Source organism: Macrobrachium nipponense, chromosome 7 (genome assembly GCF_015104395.2).
Source record: "Macrobrachium nipponense isolate FS-2020 chromosome 7, ASM1510439v2, whole genome shotgun sequence".
NCBI classification, from domain to species: Eukaryota; Metazoa; Arthropoda; class Malacostraca; order Decapoda; family Palaemonidae; genus Macrobrachium; species Macrobrachium nipponense.
This window is the reverse complement of record NC_061109.1, coordinates 115806002-115828012: the sequence shown is the minus strand read 5'-3', so window position 1 is coordinate 115828012 and position 22011 is coordinate 115806002. Positions and strand designations below refer to the sequence as shown.

Sequence of the window (22011 nt, the reverse complement as noted above, 5' to 3'; positions counted from 1 at the left end):
CAAAGGAAGCAATACTAATCGGTTATATTTTTTCCTCTTTTAAGTTTTCCTCTCTGCAAGGAGTTGCTGCTCACACTACGTCTTAGGCGGCATACTGTGGGCTGTGGTAAAAGGTATCTGCTGCTTTCCTTTAGCCCCTGATATATTGCTCTGTGCCTTTGGCTTTTCATTCATTGCATATGGTCTAATGTGTCACTCAAGATTTGTATGAGTTTAACTCTCCCATCAAGAAACATGAATCGATACAATATTTCTTTACAATAGTTATTTAGCTAGATGGTTAATACTTCATTATTTTACCTCTAATTATTAGAGTTAATCGCTAAAGATTCCTTCCACAGTTTTCAGAGTTAATGTGTATCGATATAGGTTGATCGTACAATCGTCTTAAAACACAGAACTTGTACGAAAATATTTATTTGATTTAAATGTCGTTTACATAAAACACACAAGACTGCTTGATAAAGAAAAAAACATGAACACATACGATCCGAGAACTCCGTACATTCGATGCTAAAAGGAAAGGAAGATCTACTGGGAACACTGCGAAAACGACCACAGGTCACCTCTGAGGAAGCCATGTCAACAGTGAATCAGACAGTATGAAGACATAGAACTCTGAATAAGATCGTTGCCTCTAAAATGCTCCACCCGCATGCAGCACGTCATAAACAATGTTTGGCTCAGATCCTTGTAACTATTTTTGAAAAGGAAGAAGAAGAAGAAAGAAGAAGAAGAAGAAGAGGAAGAAAGAGCTTTGGCGACAGAACTGAGATAAGCTGACTACGTAAGCAATGGCCTTTACATAGAAAATCTTGCAGTTACTAACAGTCAAGGAACCGTCGTACTGGGAGAAAAAAACTGAGGGCACGTCGCATAAATATCTTTAAATATAAAGCTTCTATAAAAATAAATCCTGTTATAAGAATAAATATCTTGACAACTTTGTATAAAAGCCACCATCATAACCTGACCTCAAGAAACAAGCTTTCCATATACGAAAAAGGTAATTCTGTTTTAAAATGTTGAGGAAAACATTGTATAAACTATGGCAATAAAATCAAAGGAGACTACTAAATCAATCTTTAGCACTTTTGATTAGTTTTGAATTATTTATAAAGACAGTAAATTAGGGAACTTGATCTTGATTCCTGAAGGAAAACGATGGCATATCAAAGTCATCTGCTATTTTTTTTTCTTTTTTTTTAAATTTTTATCAGACTAGGTAACGGGAATTCGTAAAGGGATTGGTCAGTAGTAAGGGTCATACTCTGGTTCATAATTGTAAACTGGCTTGGGTTCATAGACAGGTTCACTTCTGTAGATAGGTTCGTTCTTGTAAACGGGTTCGCTCTTGTAGACGGGTTCGCTCTTGTAGACTGGTTCACTTTTGTAGACGGGCTCACTCTTGTAAACGGGTGCACTTTTGTAAACTGGTTCGCTTTTGTAGACAGGCTTGCTCTTGTAGACGGGTTCACTCTTGTAGACGGGTGCACTTTTGTAGACTGGTTCGCTTTGGTAGCACAGGGGCTTGCAACTTTTTGTAGACTGGTTCGCTTTTGTATACAGGCTTGCTCTTGTAGACGGGTTCACTCTTGTAGATGGGTGCACTTTTGTAGACTGGTTCGCTTTTGTAGACAGGTTCACTCTTGTAGACGGGTTCGCTCTTGTAGACGGGTGCACTTTTGTAGACGGGTTCGCTTTTGTAGACAGGCTTGCTTTTGTAGACGGGTTCACTCTTGTAGACGGGTGCACTTTTGTAGACTGGTTCGCTTTTGTAGACAGGTTCACTCTTGTAGACGGGTTCGCTCTTGTAGTGTGGCTTGGGTGCATAGGTGGGCTTTGGTTTGTAGGCGGGCTTCGGGAGCATCGTAGACGGGAGTTCCCTCGTAAGTTATAGTAGGATGATATCCCGTTTCGTCGGAGTAATACCTGACGACCATCCGGCGACCGTCAGGCAGATCTACGAAGTATTCGCCTTCAGTCCTATAACCTTCGCGTTTCTCCGAGTGGCCGAAGTTGGTCCCGTGGTAGTTGTCGACGACGCCGTAACCGAAGTCGTACTTTGTTTGCTGAAAAAGAAGAAGATTGCTCTCATTCATGATTTACGGAAACTTTAGAAGGAAGAGTTGAATATTCCGGATACATAATAATGAATCGAATTGAATTCATTTACTAGATAAATAACATTTATTATTACGTAGTCACCCTGATCAAGTTAACTATAATGCGACGTCTGAGATGACCCAGAGGTCATAAATAAGGGCAACAATACTCCAGTCAGTTATGCTAAAAGGATTGAAAGGAAAAATGCCTATAGTAGATTCACATCAACCGTGCATTTGACGTCTAGGCCACTCCCTTACGACACTCCTGACTGGCTGTTGATAAGCCAGTCACAGGACTGGAAACTCTCAGTATCTCCCGAGAGTTCACATAGGTAGGATGTATGTTCCACCTCTCCTGAGAGGGATACTTTTGAAAGACGTAGACCTCGGGAGAGGTGGAACGTAGCTCGTACCCATGTGAAATCTTGAGAGAGACTGAGAGTTTCCAGCCCTGTGACTTGCTTATCAACAGCCAATCAGGAGCGTCGTAAGGGACTGGCCTAGACGTGAAATGCATGGTTGATGTGAATGTACTAAAGTACCATTAGAAAATGGCGTTTCTAATCATTTAGAAAGAATGCGTTCATGGGACTTTGAAAGGACAAAGTAGGTGTTACAGACTCAATGACGGACAGACTGACGGACGATTTCCATTCATGCACAAATATGTGTCATGATTTCCTTTGTATTAGATTTGACTGAAATCCTTTTAACCGCTTAGGAAGAATTGCCAGGACAAGATAAGCGTGACAGACAAACCGACGAAATCCCCTCTTGCGCATTTGTGAATGATGGTCAACCATTGCATTAAGTTTGACTGAAATTCCCTCAAACATCTCGTACCTTGCCAGTTTGATTAGAGCCACCGAAAGGTGTGCTTGTGTTGTCCTATCGGTCAAAGATTTTCCAAAAGTTGCTGGCGTTTTCGTATTAAAGAACAAGTACGCATGCACAGTTTATATGTACATATACAGACACACACATATATGTTTATATACATATATGTGTATATTTTAAATGTTTATCCATCCTTCCAGTAAGGTAAATCCTACTATTTGTCGAGCATTCACAACAATGCATTTGAATAATTTTATACCTGTTAAAAATGCCTTTTCATCATAAGAGTTAACTTTCATAACGTCATGTCACCGATTTTACAGGGTACCTTTACTATTGTCAGACAGTCAGTTCCTAATACGAAGTACGAGAATGTCAGCAAGACAAACGCTGACGAAAATGAAAGAATAAACTGCATGACGTTCAGACAGCTACGTATAGATACTTGTCCGTTTCAACAATAGTCGGTGACAAATCCGTCAACAATGCTCTTTTGCCTTAGCAGATCAATACAGAATCAATGGTCCAGCAAAAATGCTGGAACCTGTATGTGAGGATAAAGGTGAATATTATATTCACTTCTCTGAACGCCCACCTGCCTTTCATAAAAGCTTATTCACTCTGTGGAAAATTAAGGCGGGTAAAAACTAATGAATTCCGCAAAAGGCTCATCAACTCTGTTGAGCAGAGTTCATATTCGAGCGGGAAAATGAAACCTTCGTTACCTGAGATTGACACAGATGTTCGCTTTCACCTGTCGTCATCGTTAAAGCGGTAATGGACAAGTCCTCATTACCATGAAGCAAGTAATTAAAAGAATTATCCGTGATTAAATAGGTAACGGGCCTTTTGCCAAGGTATTTTGGTTTGTTCGCTTTTATATGCGGGAAGATACTGTTTATACACACACATATATATAATATATATATATATATCTATATATATATATATAGATATATATATATATATATATATATATATGCATGTATGTGTATAATAATTATATATATAGGTATCACTATACATACATGCATACACAACACACACACACACACACACACACACACACACACACACATATATATATATATATACATATATATATATATATATATATATATATATATATATATATATATATATATATTTAGTAAAAGGAGCCCATAAAAACGCCAAAATAAAGAAAGTATAAGTACTATGTTTCAGAGACTTGCTGTCTCTCTCTTCAGGGAAGTAATGATTAAAGACAGAGACAGTTGTCTCTGAAATATAGGGAGAGATTTTAAAAACATGCATGGTGACTGAGTAATCCTAATGAGAGGTGCCATATGTTTTCTCTCGTATTGACCTGCATAAACGACTGGGCTTATGCCTACTTTATATTAGTGAACATTACAAGTGCTTGTCTGAAGTTATCAACGGTGAATTTTCTTGCTAGATCCACGGTCTTCAGAGCATAGCCTCGTGACGATGCCATTGCAACTAACAACAGTCATCTAACACAAAAGCTGCCAAAAAGTAAAAGAAAGACTTCTAAGCAGAATAACAGGACAGAGTCTGGAATCACGGATGAAGCTGGGCAATGACCTGGAACTGGATAAAAAAAAAAGGAAAACTGAGGTAATCCTGAAAAGAATGAATTTGTTATTAGCTATGACGGAGATTCATTGCATGAAAGAGATACCGACTACTTACATGATCATAGTACTCAGGTTCAGCCTTGTAGACTTTTGCCTTTGGTTTGTAGACGGGCTTTGCTTTGTACACGGGCTTTGGCTTGTAGACTGGTTCTGGTTTGTAAGCTGGCTCGTATGTAGGCTTGGGCTTGTAAACGGGTTCGTAAGTTGGTTTCGGTGTATATACGGGTTTATAAGGTTCTGTCGTGTAGACGGACTCTTCATAGGAAGGCGTGGGTGTGTATACAGGCTCTTCATAGGCGGGAGTGGGTGTATAGACAGGCGCAGGCGTGTACACAGGCGTGTACGTAGGCTCCGGTTTGTAGGTTGGCTTAGGCTTATAAATCGGAGTTTCGTAATCATAACTTGGCTTCGGAGTCGTGTAGTGAGGTGCGTACGTTGTTTTTGGCTTATAATAAGGGGCTGGTGTATAGGAAGGGGTATATGTAGGCGTATGATGCCTGTATGTTGGCTTTTGATCAGTATATGATGTGGAATGGTGTGGAGGATGTGTGGTGTGGTGATACGATGGTGGTGGGTAGTGGGAGCTGACTGCTTTCCCCACCGCCTACACCCACCAGGCACGAAGTAAGTAAGAAGAGGATCTGAAAATAAATACGAGAAAATAAAATTATATCAGTTATATGTTGCTGTGTTAAGTTAATCTGAAAACAGTTTGGAATTGAATGTTGACATGATTTTTACATATCATTGTCATGTCATACCCAATACAGCATACCTCCCTTGTAAACCAATCGAGCTGTTAAGCTAAATTCTTCTTCGTTGTTCTCCTCGGTCTTTCAAAGTCAATCTTAAAAGTTTTCTCAATTAAGCACTAACTATTTCTACTCTTAGGTTATTCAGCCCTGCTGCTCTGTCCATATATATAGAAGTATATATAAGTATATATATATATATATATATATATATATATAGTATATATAGTATATTTTCCTATAAATAAGAATCTATTATAATATGTATTTATCTATATATAAATAATATTATATATTATTCATATATAATATTATATATTAATAATATATGAATATATATATATATATATATATATATATATATATATATATATATATATATATATAATATATATATATATATATATATATATATATATATATATATATACATACACACACAAAGTTACTATAAAAGAACTTATAACTTGTCAACGAAAGAACAAGACAGGAAGAAAGGGAAAAAAAAATTAACATCGACCCCATCGTTGGCGCTTCGCCATCAACGTGATAAAAGGACCTCCAGCCATTACGTCATAATCGTTGCTCGTCAACGGCTGTAAGTTCGTGGATTAAATCCGTATCTCCTGGACTGAGGTATTTGGAATCTCTTAACGGTCCAAATTGCTTGATTCGGCCCACTAGAAATCGCTGACGACAATTAGGCGGTGGCTGTTGGAGTATCAGTCATCAAGATAAATAAGTAACAGCGCTCCCAAGGACGTATTCAGAGGAGAATGGTTGATTATAAGGTGTAGTGGTTAGCGTTGATCGTTAAGGCGATATTAAATACTTCGGGTCGTTAATATCGAGTCACTTGAGAAATTGCTCTCCTGGTTTTGGTGAAGCGCCGATTAGCTTTCCTCTCTCTCTCTCTCTCTCTCTCTCTCACTCTTGTATTTGGAGGATGGCTCACACTTCTCGAAAAGAAGTGTCTGGGAGAAAGCTTGAAGAAACTAAGAGAATTTAGCTGACGGCACGAACTACAATTTAGAGACTGGAAGTTAAAAAAAAAAAAAAAAAAAAAAAAAAATTAAAAAAAAAAAAAAAAAAAAAAAAAAAAAACTTTTAAAATACACAATTTTTCCTTCTCTTGCATTTTTAGCAATGTAAAGCAGGAGCACTTTTTGGATCAATATATAAAGCACCTCCGATTTTTCGGCAAATATTACTGTGGTGAGGTCGCTAACGCCACACTTTACCTCACGGTCATTTGCGAGCTTATGTATCAATGTTATTTGACATATCCTGAAGGGCACCCATCCAAGTAAGGACCTGACCCAATGCTACTTGAATTCACTGACCAGACGACGAACGGTGTATGACATACACACACACACACACACACACACACACACACACACACACACACACACACATATATATATATATATATATATATATATATATATATAGTTATATAACTTTGTATATATATAAAACTATTATGTACATATGCATGTATATATATACTATATATACACACACATACACAAACATATATATTTTTTTCAATGATAAATATGAAATGACAAACCATTTGAAAAACTAGTGAGGACTATCATGAAGTTATCTATATCAGATTGTAGTACAAAATGGAAACAGAAACGGAACTCGAAGGTAGATCATGAATGACGATAGATTCTGAACGCAGCTCCTAAAAGGTTTACCGATAAAAGCGCGATTTCTGTTTCGAAGGCTCGTTCTTTGAATTTTTTTTTTCTTCGCTTATTATATGCGAAAGTGATCTGTAATTGCACCCGAACTCCGAAGGTCTCGGCAGACATCTACTTTTACAGGCAATTGTGGCTAAACGACTCTGTCGCTTATTCCTGCCACCTGTGATTAGCGTTCTGGTTTTAAGGTTAACAAGGATGAGGCCTAGTATGTTTCCTTTCGTCGGCGCGACTTGAAATAAAGGCGATACTTAGCAACAATGTAACTGCAGCATAAAGATCCCGGGAGTACAGTTGAAGTCAGAATGCATTATTACAGTCGGGGAAAAAGCAAGATGCTCGGCGCCAGTAAGTCGAGAGCTCAAAAGGTCATTGTGGCTGTTGAAAATACACACACACACAGACGTATATATATTTATATCTTACTATACTATAATACTATAATGGGCGTTATGTCTGTCCGTCCGTCTGTCATTCAATCACGGCCAAACGGCTGGCCCGAGGGGCATGAAACTTGGCAGGGTTATAGTGAGGACCCCAAGATGGTTTATAATGGGCTTTCATCCTACCTCCCCCCCGCCTCCGAAGGGGGTGGCGGTGAGAAGGGCCTTGAAACGGGCCTGGTTATGCCCGTAGTCTTAGTTACTTTACGAATTTATCATACATAATAGTTAAAAAATACCACCGAGTCACTTATATGAAGCAGCGGATGAATATGCTTTTAGTAAGGATTGGTAAATTGCTAGTGAATTTAATAGTATATACATGTATATAAACATACACATGTATATATACACTTATATAATGCACAGGGAGCAGGAGCAGGAACAAACATGGCGAAGTATCACGATTTATTCCAACCGACGCGTTTTGCATCCAGCAGAATGCAGTCTCAGGGTCTGTACAATTAATAATGACCAATATAAATTAAGTTAATTTGAAAATTGTCTAAAAATGATTTACAAACTAGTTAAAATGAAAACCCAAACTTCACACATAGATAAAAATACACTAACAATTGACAAAACAATACGAGAAATTAAAAGCACTTACGTTAATTAAAAGTTCAGATAGAAAGTTAAAACAAAAAATTAAATAAATAAATTAGTAAAATACAAAGTTAAAAAATATTTGAGGAGCACTTGGGGTCGACCTACCATGGCAAGAGATAAACAAAAACTAAAAGAACGGTCTGGTTGTTCAACTGTTTTCGTAAAAAGACTACGGAATACTGTCGATAAAAGAAAGAGAAGCTAAAATTTCATTTCGAAAGGAAACAATTCTAGGTTAAAATTGGTCAACGAGTCTTTGTTTACATCTCATTTCTGCATACAATAATTTCCTACACATGCTTAAACATAAGATTATTTAGATATAAATTACACTAGTATCTAAATTACGTGCACTTTTTGATTAACATGTGTTATAGGTAAAAAAAAATCAAGCACAGAAAATAAAAATCCTGATTTTGAAACTTGTTTGGAGGAACATCATGACCAGCACTTTTGTTCGTTCGCGTTTTTTCGTTGCTTTCCAGAGGTGATCTTCATCTTTGTTTCTCGAGTTTTCAGGTGATTTATAGATGTATTTTATGTCTTCATAAAATCAAAGGTCAGTCAATAATGATTTAATTTCAGTCCTTGGTTTTATTATAGGAAAGATATTTAGTGTGATGCCTAATCTGTAAACTGTTTCTTATGAGACCAACTAGTTTGAAAAATACGAACCGAACTGCCTTTCGACATCTAAACTCTCTGAGTCTAAATGCTTTCTTTCATTCAGTTTCAAAATCAAAACCATTGACATAAATTCCATTGGAAAAACACAACGTCCACCCTAGCATCTATATATTTTATTACTAAATACAGGTAGCTTTCGCCAACTTGATCAGTGGAAGAAGCAAGCTGATCAAGTTGGCGAAAGCTACCTGTATTTAGCACTATTACATAATGTACTACTGCGGACTTTATGTTTTTCCATTTAAAGATCAAGGGAAAGTGATGCTACCAAATAACTTCCATTTTTTTTCTCTCAGGCTACGGAACTTCTACCTTTATCTAATTTTCTGAACAGTCGAGTACAGAGACAAGAGTGTAAGCAACAGTATCATCATTATCATTAGGAAAAATAAATGCAGAACAAGGAAAACCACGGCTCATCTCTGAAAAAAAAAAGACGCATTCTAAATGACAACTCTCATCCAAAAACATATATTTCACAGACTGCATTTATGGCAAAGTACAGCTAAAGAGGGAGAGAAAGGCCCTTGTACAAGAAAACATTTTGACATTTGAACAGCACAAATTTACCACTTAACAAAATACCACGTTATTTAAAAGGCTCTTCTCTCTCTCTCTCTCTCTCTCTCTCTCTCTCTCTCTCTCTCTCTCGTACAGGTCTACGATGATCGTGGAAAATAAAACCTATAATTATCCAAGTAGTCATCGGGAGACGAGGTAATCAGCTTCTGTGTGACGTAACCATACCAACTTCTTACGTCATATGAGAAATTAACGTCAGAAATGCGCCATTAATGAATTTATTTTTTGGTTTTGTTTTCAACATCAGCGGTTTCAAGGTTATAGCTGTGAATGTAACCTTTTATTTGGCAATATGATATCCACTTTTTAAGAGAGTATAAGTCTCCCTACAATTTCGCACTCTTTTCTTATAAATATTTTGATGTACAAGATAAAGTTTCTGCATTCAAATTTACTGCATTTTCCAATCCACGGTAAACCAGAGGCCTGGCTACTTCGTAATGAATGTTATATCTCATTTATTTTATATATTCTCGGTTATTTTATTGGTCATTATTTGCTTGGCTATGATCTCGGTCGTGATTTTGTCTTTGTTGTTAGCTTAAGTTGGCACTGTGCCAGTATAGGGCCTGGCTCCTGGAGCCTTTCCTATTGATCCTTCCTATCTGCGATCGTCCTTTAAGGACTCTTCCCTTATAACCACCGTCTACATATAGAACCTTTAATTCATCTTGAATTTCTCTGATTCCCATCTTCTTGTATATGTATCCTTATTCACTTTCATTCGCCGTCATCTCCCCATAAAGCAGACTCCATGTCTCGCTGCTAAAAACAGCTGACATCTTGGATCCGTGTTCTATTCTTCAATTCGGATTGCACAGGGCGCGCATGCGCACGAGTTAATAAGACCATCATCCACTCTGTCCGCCAAAACAGGAAGTTTTGACGTTATAATCGCTCTCGGGAGGAAATAAGGTTTCACAAGTTAATTTTCATCCACCTGGAATGAAGGCAGAGGCTGCTGCTGTTGCTGCCACCGAGTTTCCTCATAATGACATTTCATTCTATGGGTGTGAACTCTCGCTGCCAGAGGTCAGGTCGGTCTCATTTGAATGCCGCGCCTTTTTCGTCCGACCTTGATCGATATAATTGGGGAGAGTCGAATTCGCCTTATTAATTTTTTTCGTTACATTTTGAGAGTCACTGCCAATAACTGATAATAATTCGGGGTTCAGGATGATGACGGAAACACTTCGGGGGAGGGGGGAGGGGGGAGGGGGGAGGGGGTGTGGGGGAGAAATTTGAAGAATACTTGGTGTTATTTTCTTTGGTAAGTGACGGAAGTCTTCCGTCGTCATAGTATATTCCATGGAATTAGCATGCTATTATACAAGGCATTTGGAGTGAAATGCTTCATCTCTCGCGGAGTTATGTACATGACTGAAGTGTCATTTTGTTGTGACTGACTGACTACTGACATCCTTCGTTAACAAAGGTTCCATTACTCTGCAAAAAAGGCACAATATGGTATACTACTCATCTGTCTGTTTGACAGAGAGAAAGTTTTATGTTTTATCGAAAAACATCCAAAGATCGGCTGACTAAAGAACGAGAGATATGTCCATTTCATTTCAAAACAAGTAAAATAATGCGCCGAATTTTCTTCGGCGCAATCGAGTTTTCGGTACAGCCGCTACCGATAATAAAGCTATCTTTCGGTGGTCTCGGTATAATGCTGTATGAGCCGTGGGCCATGAAACGTTAACCACGGCCAGGTGGTGGCCTATCTTACATCATTGCCAGAAACATGATTAAAAAATAAAAAAACTACTGAGGCTAGAGGGCTTCATTACGCAGCAGCTGACATAAGTAGTAATAAACTACATATTTCGGCTGACATAAATTCGTAATTTTGAGGTCAAGTTTTCTTTTGTTGAAAATACTTCGATAACGTTCAACTATTCAGGTTTAGAGTGCCTCCAACTCTATAGAACCTGACACAAACCAATCTACGATAAAAAATTAGCAGAGTTCAAATTTTGTCGGTACACAAAGCACTTGATCTATTAGAGACAAATGGGTCCGGGGCAGATGGGGTGGAGGTGAAGATTAGCTGGACGACTTGTCACGTTTCCCTGCAAATCTGTTGACCCAAGAATGAATGATGTACTGGCAGATAGTTAGGTGTGGTGGGTCACAAACTGGGTAGATAAACGGAACACAATTCAAAATGGTGTTTCCAACCGCTTTGGAAGTGAAAGCGTCGAATCGAATGTAGCACCTAATATTGTCAAGTATTCAGGACCGTTAAGTACGGAGTTATCTATGCAGATGATAACCACAGAGCATGAATATGGTACACAGCTAGATAATCAATGCCTTGGTTATTTGGTGCCCCACAGACTACACCATTTTTTTTTTCTAAAACTCTCCTGAGATCAATAGCCAAGTCTTTTCACAATAAGAGGAACAAATATCTGACCTAGGGTTGCATAATCTGGATATTGTACTATCGTATTTCTATTCCGCAATTACGCCAGAAAAAAAAATAAAAAAAAAAAAAGTCTCTGATTACAGCCGTTGTTGTCTACCCGTGAGGGGATATATATAATAACACCCTAAAAGACAAGGTACTATCAATCCATTTACTTGAAACCTCTTCTGAATATGTTCTAGTTCAGTTCTCAACAACTAAGTTCTGGGGTGAAGACCAGAACCTTTTGGTTAACCAAGCCTTGATCAAAATCATTTTCATCAAGTCTAAATTCATATCTTTGTCAAGTTTTGCTTAATATTTTCTACTGACAAATTACATCAGCATCACTTCTTGGTACAATTACTTTTTTATTCCCTCAACCTTTAAATTCAGGCAATTTCATTATTCATGAGATAATCGGTGTCATGCCACATGCCAACACGAATTTAATGGTAAGGCATCAAAGTTTTCACCCGCGATATTATCATGAATTTCCTTCATGCACGTTTTCCTTAATTGTGTTTGCGCAGGGTAATGAGCCATGGAAACAGCAACATGCGATTACTAGTGTCAAAACACCAGAACTTGCAATTATTCTGCCATCTCTCTCTCTCTCTCTCTCTCTCTCTCTCTCTCTCTCTCTCTCTCTCTCTCTCTCTCTCAATTAGCGTTTTTCCAGGCTGACAAGTCATTGAAACGAAAACACAAAATTTCGTGTTAACAATGAATGCATGGACAATTATATTCGAATTAAAGCATGATCTTGAAGTATGAAATTTTTTGAAGTGCAGCTCGCTGTTGCATTGGGCAAAAAATGAGTAATTGGATTACTCTCTCTCTCTCTCTCTCTCTCTCTCTCTCTCTCTCTCTCTCTCTCTTTCTGTTTATAACATTTTTGAAGAGCAACTCGCAGTTACGTTGAGTGAAAAATACATAATTGTACTCTCTCTTTCTCTCTCTCTCTCTTTGTATCACATCAACTCGTTGTAACTTTGAGTAAAAAATCACAGTTGGATTCTCTCTCTCTCTCTCTCTCTCTCTCTCTCTCTCTACGCAAATAGAGAGAGGGAGGTAATCCAGTTTTGTATCGTTCACTCAAGATGAAAATTTAGTACAATTCATGCTTAGATAGGAAAATAATTGCACAGGCGTTAGTTGTGTGTGTGTGTGTGTGCGTGCGTGTGTGTGTGTGTGTGTGTGTGTGGATGTGTCTTATTGTGCATGTACATTTTTTTTGCTTAATAACAAGCTGTTTTCCTTAACAAGAGTAACCTCCTGATAAGGACAAGATAACTATTGCTACTACATTCTTACTTTAACAGTTCAATCGCGGATGAACCCAATATGAAAAGTTCTACAACATTAGTCGCTTCACATACTGCACACATTAGGTGAATTCAGCCTTTTGGATTCTTCTCATGCCTCATCTACTACACACAACAATGCATCTCTTCTGTTTCTTTCTACTTTTTTTCTATTTATCGATCTAAATCCACTTTTTATTTCCATAGAGGAGAGCTGGCTTTCATACGATAAACAAGTTTGCTCTCAATCTAAATTATGCATTCTGCTTATAATAATTATATATATATATCTATATATATATATGCTATACATATATAATAGATATATATCACATATATATAGTATATATAATATATATATACTATATATACTATATATATACATATATATATATATATATATATATATATATATATATATATATATTATATATATATATATATATATATATATATATGTATATATATAATACATATATATATGTATATATAGAATATATATTATATATGCAATATTTATATATGCATATATATATATAGCTGCGTAAACTCTTGGAGAGAGAGAGAGAGAGAGAGAGAGAGAGAGAGAGAGAGAGAGAGAGAGGTGTAGGGGTGATGATGGGGTTGTATTGTCGTAAAGCCCCCCAGGGCTTAGGTAAAGAATTTAAGGTTTTTATTATGAAAGCAGGCGGGAGTGTGTCCGCAACGCCATAAAAAGCGTCTAAGAAAACTGTATGCTGTTTTCGCGTCTTTAAAAGCTCTTAATTGACGGAGCTATGCAGGAAGTAAGAGCAGGGGAAGCGGAAGACGCAGGCCAGAAATTGTGGAAAAAGAAAAGGCGTCTTAACTACAAGTGTAGTAATATCTATGATGGATATCACGTAACGTTTCAAAAGCTAGAGACGCACGCACCGGAGGACTTGTAAGTTCGAGGTGTGGGGAAGAACACTGGTTGAACACGGGTCTAAAGACTGCTATGCAATTGAGAATAAATTGTATATACTTTGCTAAAGTCCATAAACTGTAGGGCAAGAGAACCTTAGAAGTACAAAGAAGAAGAAGGAGGCATGCAAACGAAAGATACTAACCACTAAAAACAAATAAACGTACACGCTGTACTTTGAACTTTCAGTCACTGGGAGCAACACTGTTGAAATGCAAAAGCATATGATAAATAGTTCGGTCGATATTACACTGCTAACAGACACCTATAAGAGTTACTATTCCAAACAGCCAGATAATATAAAGTAAATGAGCCGATACAAATTCGAAACATTTGGATAAAAACACATGAAGACGTCTTGCAGAAACCAAGAAGACAAGAGTTGGCCTTGCTCTCAATACGTTTTATGGTTGAACGGGACTAACTCTTATATGGAGAGACTCTTAACTTGTGGATCGATGACAGAGTAAAGAGAACTGTCATAGTTCGACAAACCTCACTGGTAAATTAGAGTTAAGATCTGGTCATATGTTAAACCTAGTCAGATGTGACAGTATTAGTTAAGGGGTGGAACACGTACGTAAAGATCTTTCATGCTACCAAAGTAATGATCTTTCGAACAAGAAGAAGATAGAGCCGTTTATATGACTTCTTTGATATTAATTAAGTTACTTTGTGCTCCAATCATAGAATAAAATAAATAATGTTGATGCGAATGAATTTATACAATTCGTCTTTGGTAGTTCGAAATACAATGAATGCTTTCAGATCATTGATAAAGAAATCAAAATTAAATATGACTCACATTTATTTGATGAATAAGGCGAGGACAAAACGGAGAAAAAGGAAAACTCCAGAATTAGGAGCAAAGCTGAAAAGAATAAAATATGTGATGACTAACGTATAAAGAGAGAAAAGTGCAGCTTTGTCGTTTCAGCATATTAAAAACATGAAGAAAGCGAGTCTGTTCGTAAATGGTTTATAACCTTAACCAAAATGAAATCACGTGAAATCTTAAATGAATTTACAAATCTCTGTAACTATAAAAAGAAAAATAGAAGATATAAATATTTCCAAACCAGTGACAATAAGATAGAGATCTTCCTTCCAGAGCCCCAACAGAGAAACTAATTCGAATCACTTCTGTTTATGAAATTCCAATGATGCACAATAAAACGATGAACGACAGAAAGAGAATGGAGTGTGTACAACCAAATTCCAAAAATACTGGAAGCAAGCAATCTTTAGGGTGTCGACTGAAACGTGAGGCAACTGGAAAGGCGAATATATTATTAGAATATACATAGTTTCTAGATAAAAAAAAAAAAAATTCACTACAGAGTGTTTTGCTTTTTCATAAGTGACATTTATGGACTGCAAGTAAATAAATATAAAACAGAATTCGTACTAAAACTTTCAGTTAAGGTGATCCAAAGTCAAACTCAAGTCTCAGGTTCCCAGCTAAGTCCATTACAGAGCCTCTCTAGTGGACCAGGGACTAAAGACTCCTAATCTGAATTACTCTAATAATATAGAAAAAAGACGCACAATCCAGCTCCTACTTTCTGTGATTTCTCGAAGGGTTGGAGATGCTGAAGGGAGGCTATAAGGTGCCTGGCCCTACAGAGGGACCAGCTTCTAATGCTCATCAGAGAAGTCTGAAGAACACTGAACAACAGACTGGGTCACTTTCATTTTCACATGGACGCCACAAAGACTTTTGCTGCCCTGGCGTCTTGATTTGCTGCGATGTTCTAAGCAATGGATTAAGTACCTGACATTCTTATCTCACAATACCACTCTAAGAGAAAATGGTCTTGGAATATGTGTGTGAGTGTGTGTGTGTGTGTGTGTGTGTGTGTGCGCGTTTGGATTCAACATAAAGTAGTTTCCTTTAATAATATGGGTCACTTAAAAAAAAAAAAAAAAAAAAAAAAAAAAAAAAAAAAAAAAAAAAAACAGAACAGTAAATGCCACATTCGTACTTTTCATTCCGATTTGAGGATGAACACCCAATATGCAGAGACGTTCCATAACATAAGCTGCTTCATGCCAGTACACAGAGGTATCATCATCAATGCAGCATGCTCTCCCACAAATCCTGCGCCATTCAGCTTTATCTTTCATGGACTCTCCTTTCCTTTGCGATGCCTCTTTTACACCTCTTTTACACCTGTCCGGTCATCTCCCCCTTCCTCCTAAATTAGATGCTCTTCATCAGATTATTATTACCTTCGATCGTTTCCACTCGACCAAACCATCTCAAAACGCTCTGATCAATCTTTGCGCCTAAAATAACTTTTTTTACTACTTCTATGCGTCTCCACATATCTTACCGTTTCTTTCTTTCGTACATCACATATACTATTGAAACAGTTAGTTCAAGAGCTGAAGCACATTTTCTTTAATTCACATTGAACAACCACACTTCACTTCCATAAAGTAGAGTTGGATCATGTGCCGTCATTTGTTCCCACTTTGACTTTCATGGAGACCTGAAGCCTCTTCCCAATCTTTTGCGTACATCCTGCCTCATTCATACCACACCCATGTCTTATAACCATTTTCATATCACAGCCACGTCTTATAATCACTTTTACATAAGCAACATACGTCTCCATCTACTTATCCTGAATTTTACTCAGCCTCCACCAGAAAACCTTTAATTGAATTCAACAAAATATTCTCAGCACCCTCCACGTTAAATCTGTTTCGTAACAAAAACTTGATCCACACAAACAACTCCTTGCCTAAACCAACACTGTTCTTCCCCCTTCCGTCCTTCTGTAATCTGTCTTGCTTTCTCAGTATCCTATTATTGACATTCCTTGGTATACTTAGTAACATTACGGCCATACAGTAAGTCTTTAGTCCTCTGTTTCTCGTTTACCTTTATGCAATGGAGCAATATAATTATTCCTCTCACCTGTTCTTCCGGAATACTGTTTCATCCTGCCATACCTTACACACCTTGGTTAGCGACTTAATCCCACTATCATCACAGTACCGCAGCATCTCGCTTGTAATCTAATGAGCCCTTTGTGCCTTTTGATCCTTCAGTTGCCTAAGAAATCTTTCTGATCATGTGTCGTTTAGCGTTTGCCTCTCTTCTATTCTTCACATTCAACAAATCTTTAAATTGCTCTATTTATCGACCCAAGATTGTTTACCGCTTTAGCATATATCTCTCCATTTGCATCTCTTGTTCTGAGAGTTTTTGTTAACATTTTATGTGTGTATTCGTACTGGAACATTAAACTAATTGAAAGCACTTGGAGAAAAGATCCTCTCACGCCAATATGCACTGGAAATAGAACTGTCATTGAAAGAATCATTTCTGATATCAAAACAGTCGTAGCATTAAAGACTGAATTCTAGAGACGTTTGGGCTTTTGCTATTACACTTCCTTTCCCTCTCACAAACGATATTATTTCGAAATTTTAATGGAAGCACATTTAGAGAAATATACGGAATCACATTAATTTCAAAATTTGATGTATGAAAGTCGTACACAGACACTTTTTGACAGCGTTCCCGAAACTCCGCTGCAAGCGGTTCATTTTCCTAGTAGAAGTTGATGGCTCGCGTTGTTAAACAAACCGGGGAGCGAAGAAGGGGAGAGAGAGAGAGAGATAGATAGATAGAGAGAGAGAGAGAAGAGAGAGAGAGAGAGAGAGAGAGAGTTAGCCACTTAAGTACCATGGTCTTTCTTGATGACTCGTTTCGAGTGAGAGCGAGGGAGACTCAACCGCAAAAGGATTGCGTTGCTACAACATGACTCCTATTAGTTCAACACCCTGGAGAGAGAGAGAGAGAGAGAGAGAGAGAGAGAGAGAGAGAGAGAGAGAGAGAGAGAGAGAGAGAGAGAGAGGCCCTTACCTTCGTTAAGGTCATAGTAGCGACTGAGAGACGAATGAGTATCCGGAGACGTGGATTCGCGGCTTATATACCTTCGCCAGGGGTCCAGCCAACGCCCCCTTGTTTCAGCCCGCCCCTGCAAGGTGAGTGACTGCTCCTCTTCCGTTTTCCTCTGGCTCGCAAAGGTGCAATTTCCTTGAAATTATTGGGAATGCTTTTCCCCTCTTTTCTTTGTAATTATAAGACAACTGAGAAGTAAAAGGAAATAAATTTGGTTTTGTTTTTAGCAAGTAATGGCTTTGAATATGTATATGAATAATAACAGCCAAATATTAAGTTAAAAACTATTAATCCGTTGATGACTGTATACAAGATCATATTCCTCTGTGTTACATACGATATTCTACTGATACGATGTGAAAAAGGGGAAATAATGATCAATGATGATAGGAAAATATTATTATAATGTACCATATTCATCATGTATGCCACTGTTAAGACCAGTTTCAGATATTGTTAATCTTTAATGTATTTATAAAGCTGAAATTGCTGGCTTCATTTACCTTATTTACCTGAAGTTAGTTTTACTCATTTCTCTCTTGTTGAAGACCTAATTTGATTTTTTAGAAGTTTTTTAGAAATTCTTATAAAATATGGTTCGAATGATTTAACAATGCAGTAAAAGACTCATGGCCACTATACTCGGTTTTTTTCCATCTGTCCACCCGCCTGTGGTGTTTGCGTATGGTAACACTGCATCCCGGGCTTCAGATAGTTACATTCAGCTTACATTTAACTATAATAATAACATCCTGTTTCCAATATTAATGGTGTAATTCGCATACGGTAAATTATTAAAACACTTTTCAGTTGCAAATGTACACCCAAATATCCTTTTATTTACCTAAACCTTACACATAGCGTAACTATCTAAAGCCCGGGACGCAGTTTTACCATACGCAAACACCACAGGCGGGTGGACAGATGGAAAAAAACAGAGTATAGTAGTTGCTAATATGCGAGACAGCGATAGCTTCAAGAATAGTGATAATATATGGCACAGTCTTGAAAGGTAAAAGGCAGTACCGAGGAGGAATCAGAATCTCCAGTCAATCTGTTTCCATGTCACCTCAGGTAACGTGGAATAAAACCACTCAATGCACACGGAATGAACAGACGATCAAGGGAATCTTGTCGCGTCATTGGTAACTCGACAAAACAGCGAATTCTCGGTTTGACGTTCTTGTAAGTGCGCTTTGTAAATCGTAAAGAGAGCTTTGTCATTTTGAAGCCAAATATCATGAAAATTCCAGAACATCATCAAAACATGTCAAAAATAGCACGGGTTACATCTATTATTTTCCGATGTGCGATTTATGCATTATGTAAGACATTATTGTAGAATACAGCAAAACAAATTTTTCCGTGGAAAAAAGGTATCTTTGAAAGAGGTTATAATAATAACAATAATAATTCACAACGTTGTAGTTAACTTGTATATTAAAAATACTCAATTATATAACTTATTTGTGTGATGGTATTATTTAAAAAATACTATTGCATTACGTACAAATAATGCAATCTATTGCTATAATTGTGGATAATAATTTACAAAACAGCAACAACAACAACAAAAACCACAACAATAATAATAATAATAATAATAATAATAATAATAATAATAATAATAATAATAATAATAATAATAATAATAATAATAATAATATCCTCGGGTTCCATTACCAGGCCAATTCGACTGTAGTGAACATTAAGAAACCGCAAGCATAAAACCTCTTCAGAACATTATGATAAGTAAATTGCTCAGTTTAGACGATGGGAAACGGTGTTTATTGACTCCATTCACACGCAATGTTTTCCTAAAGGATGAATATTACTTTCATATTTGCATAACTTCAGAATCAGAGGCCTTGTAAATGTATCTTTATGATTTGCCTTTTATTTATTTATTTATTTTTTGACAGATCGTACGTAGTTATATCTGTGTTGTGTAATTCATGCAGTTCCTAATAGAATTAAAATGATCCATATTGTAGCTGCGTAAACTCTTGGAGAGAGAGAGAGAGAGAGAGAGAGAGAGAGAGAGAGAGAGAGAGACCCAAAATGTTGCGAAAACTGCGGCTTTTCCTTTATTTATTTTGAAAACAAACTATACTTAACTGGACATTGCCGTTAGGTTTTTGTCAGAACGAATGTCATGGTGAAATCCAATAGTCCTTGAGGGAGGACGCATAATGATTTAAATTGTAAAAAAAAAGAAAGAAAGAAAGAGAGAAAAAAATTGTGGCTACGTCAAGAATGAAATCAGCAACCCATGTAAAAATAAACCGGTATCACGGAAATGAATCATTTTCTAACTCACCCTAAATATTCCTCAGTTGTTGAACTCAACGGAAAGAGGGAATGTTAAGATTACTCAGGAACACCAAGGAATTAATCAAGGGAACAGAAACGCTTTTTCTCACGATGAAAATAATCATCAACCACAGGATGACTTCGCTACATGGCTATTTGCAACCGACGCAGGGGCTAGATTGTGGAATGAAATTGGGATAATTATGGAATACAGAGTTTCTTCATCTGTCTTGTGGCGTTAAGTGATGTGAAGAATATGCCTTCATTCTTGATGCGTATTTGCAGAAGGCAGCGCGTATGTCCGTATTGAAATAAAGGTTAGTATTTTCATTAACAGTAGTGGTATTTGTTTTTATAGAAAATATTATTGATGGACGTATCTGATTAATATAGATGATACTGGCTTGATTCTGAGTTCCTGAATGACGGCTAAATCTTATTCTTTGGCTTCAACGAAGCAAAAATTTTGTACCGCAATCTGACACGACATTTAATGTCGTGTCCGATTGCGGTACTTTTTATTACGCTACTTGTAAAGAAGGGTTGTGTCCTCCAAGGGTTGTGGGTCAAGAATTCTTATATTGATATTAACAGCCCTAAACAGAATTACTGAAAGATTCAGATCGTTTTATGACACGGTAATTAACGGCAGTAGAAGGCTGATGCTAATAGTCTGTCAGAGATTAGATAAACATTTATAATTGATTTTGCGACTTGATGATGAGGAGATACTAAAATTCGCTAAACTAGAGATGAGACGATTACATGCCCGTAAAATTTTAAAATGATTTATATTTAATTAAAAGGATGACATTAAGGATACATTGTTGATGGAATGTGTATTCAATAATGTAACGTTCAGAGAAATACTCGTATGCAAATGGAATATTTCGTAAATATGTACAGGGTGTCATAAAGTCCCAGTACCATTACAAGTATTTATTGCTCAGAAACCATATTACATAGAGTAACGCAATTTTTTTTGTAGAATGAAGTGCTTTGAATGTGAACTTGAGGAAATGTAGAACATTCTACAAAAAACTAAATTACTCTATGTTATATGGTTTCTGAGGAATGAATACATGTAATGGCACTGCTGGGACTTTATGGACAACCTTTATCATACTCTTCAAAGGGTTTTAGCAGAACAAAAGAAATGAGTAAGTGACTGTCTTAATGCCTATCCTTCTTTGACAGTTACCTGATGTAGACAGTCTTTTTTTTTTCTTTAACATAAGACTGTAGACAGCTAACTTCTCCACAGTGCCCTAAAAATGAGAACCAATCTTCTCTCAAGAAGTTTTTGAACCTTGGGAAATACATTTGTTTTGCTTTGATGTGTAAAGTAACAAGCTACAGAAATTCTTAATGATAACCATAACAATGCTTTTGAAGGTGACAGAAAGCTAAAGACGAAGTTAGAAAGGTACGAGATCTGAAATGTTTATTTTTAGTTTTGTACTGTAGCAGTAAAAACAAAATTAGAACACACACACACACACACACACACACACACAACACACACACACAAACTTTCAGGGGTATGGGGATGAACTTACTCAATCAAAATGAGATACTATCTAAAGACACATATTTTAAGATTACTTAAAATAATACGTCTTCGTTGAAAGAGTATCTTAAGTAATAACATCTGACCAGAAATAATATTTTTGCAGTTATGAGTAAGACACAGATTTTGTTAAGAATTATGTTCATTGGATTAATTTGTAACGTTGCTATTCT

At 36.9% G+C, this 22011-nt stretch overlaps 1 protein-coding gene across 1 annotated transcript in view; it reads right to left on the bottom strand.

The window, feature by feature from the left end:
• Nucleotides 1-1545: 1545 nt before the first annotated feature.
• The window catches only part of LOC135217681 (adhesive plaque matrix protein-like), a 26113-nt gene continuing 5647 nt past the window's right edge, over nt 1546-22011 (bottom strand). The window contains exons 2-3 of the mRNA XM_064253651.1: nt 4641-5189; nt 1546-2072 (exon numbers count right to left, since the gene is read on the bottom strand). Of these exons, the coding sequence (XP_064109721.1) occupies nt 1788-2072; nt 4641-5189 (834 nt within the window). The 3' untranslated portion in view covers nt 1546-1787. The remainder of the gene's footprint in view (nt 2073-4640; nt 5190-22011) is intronic.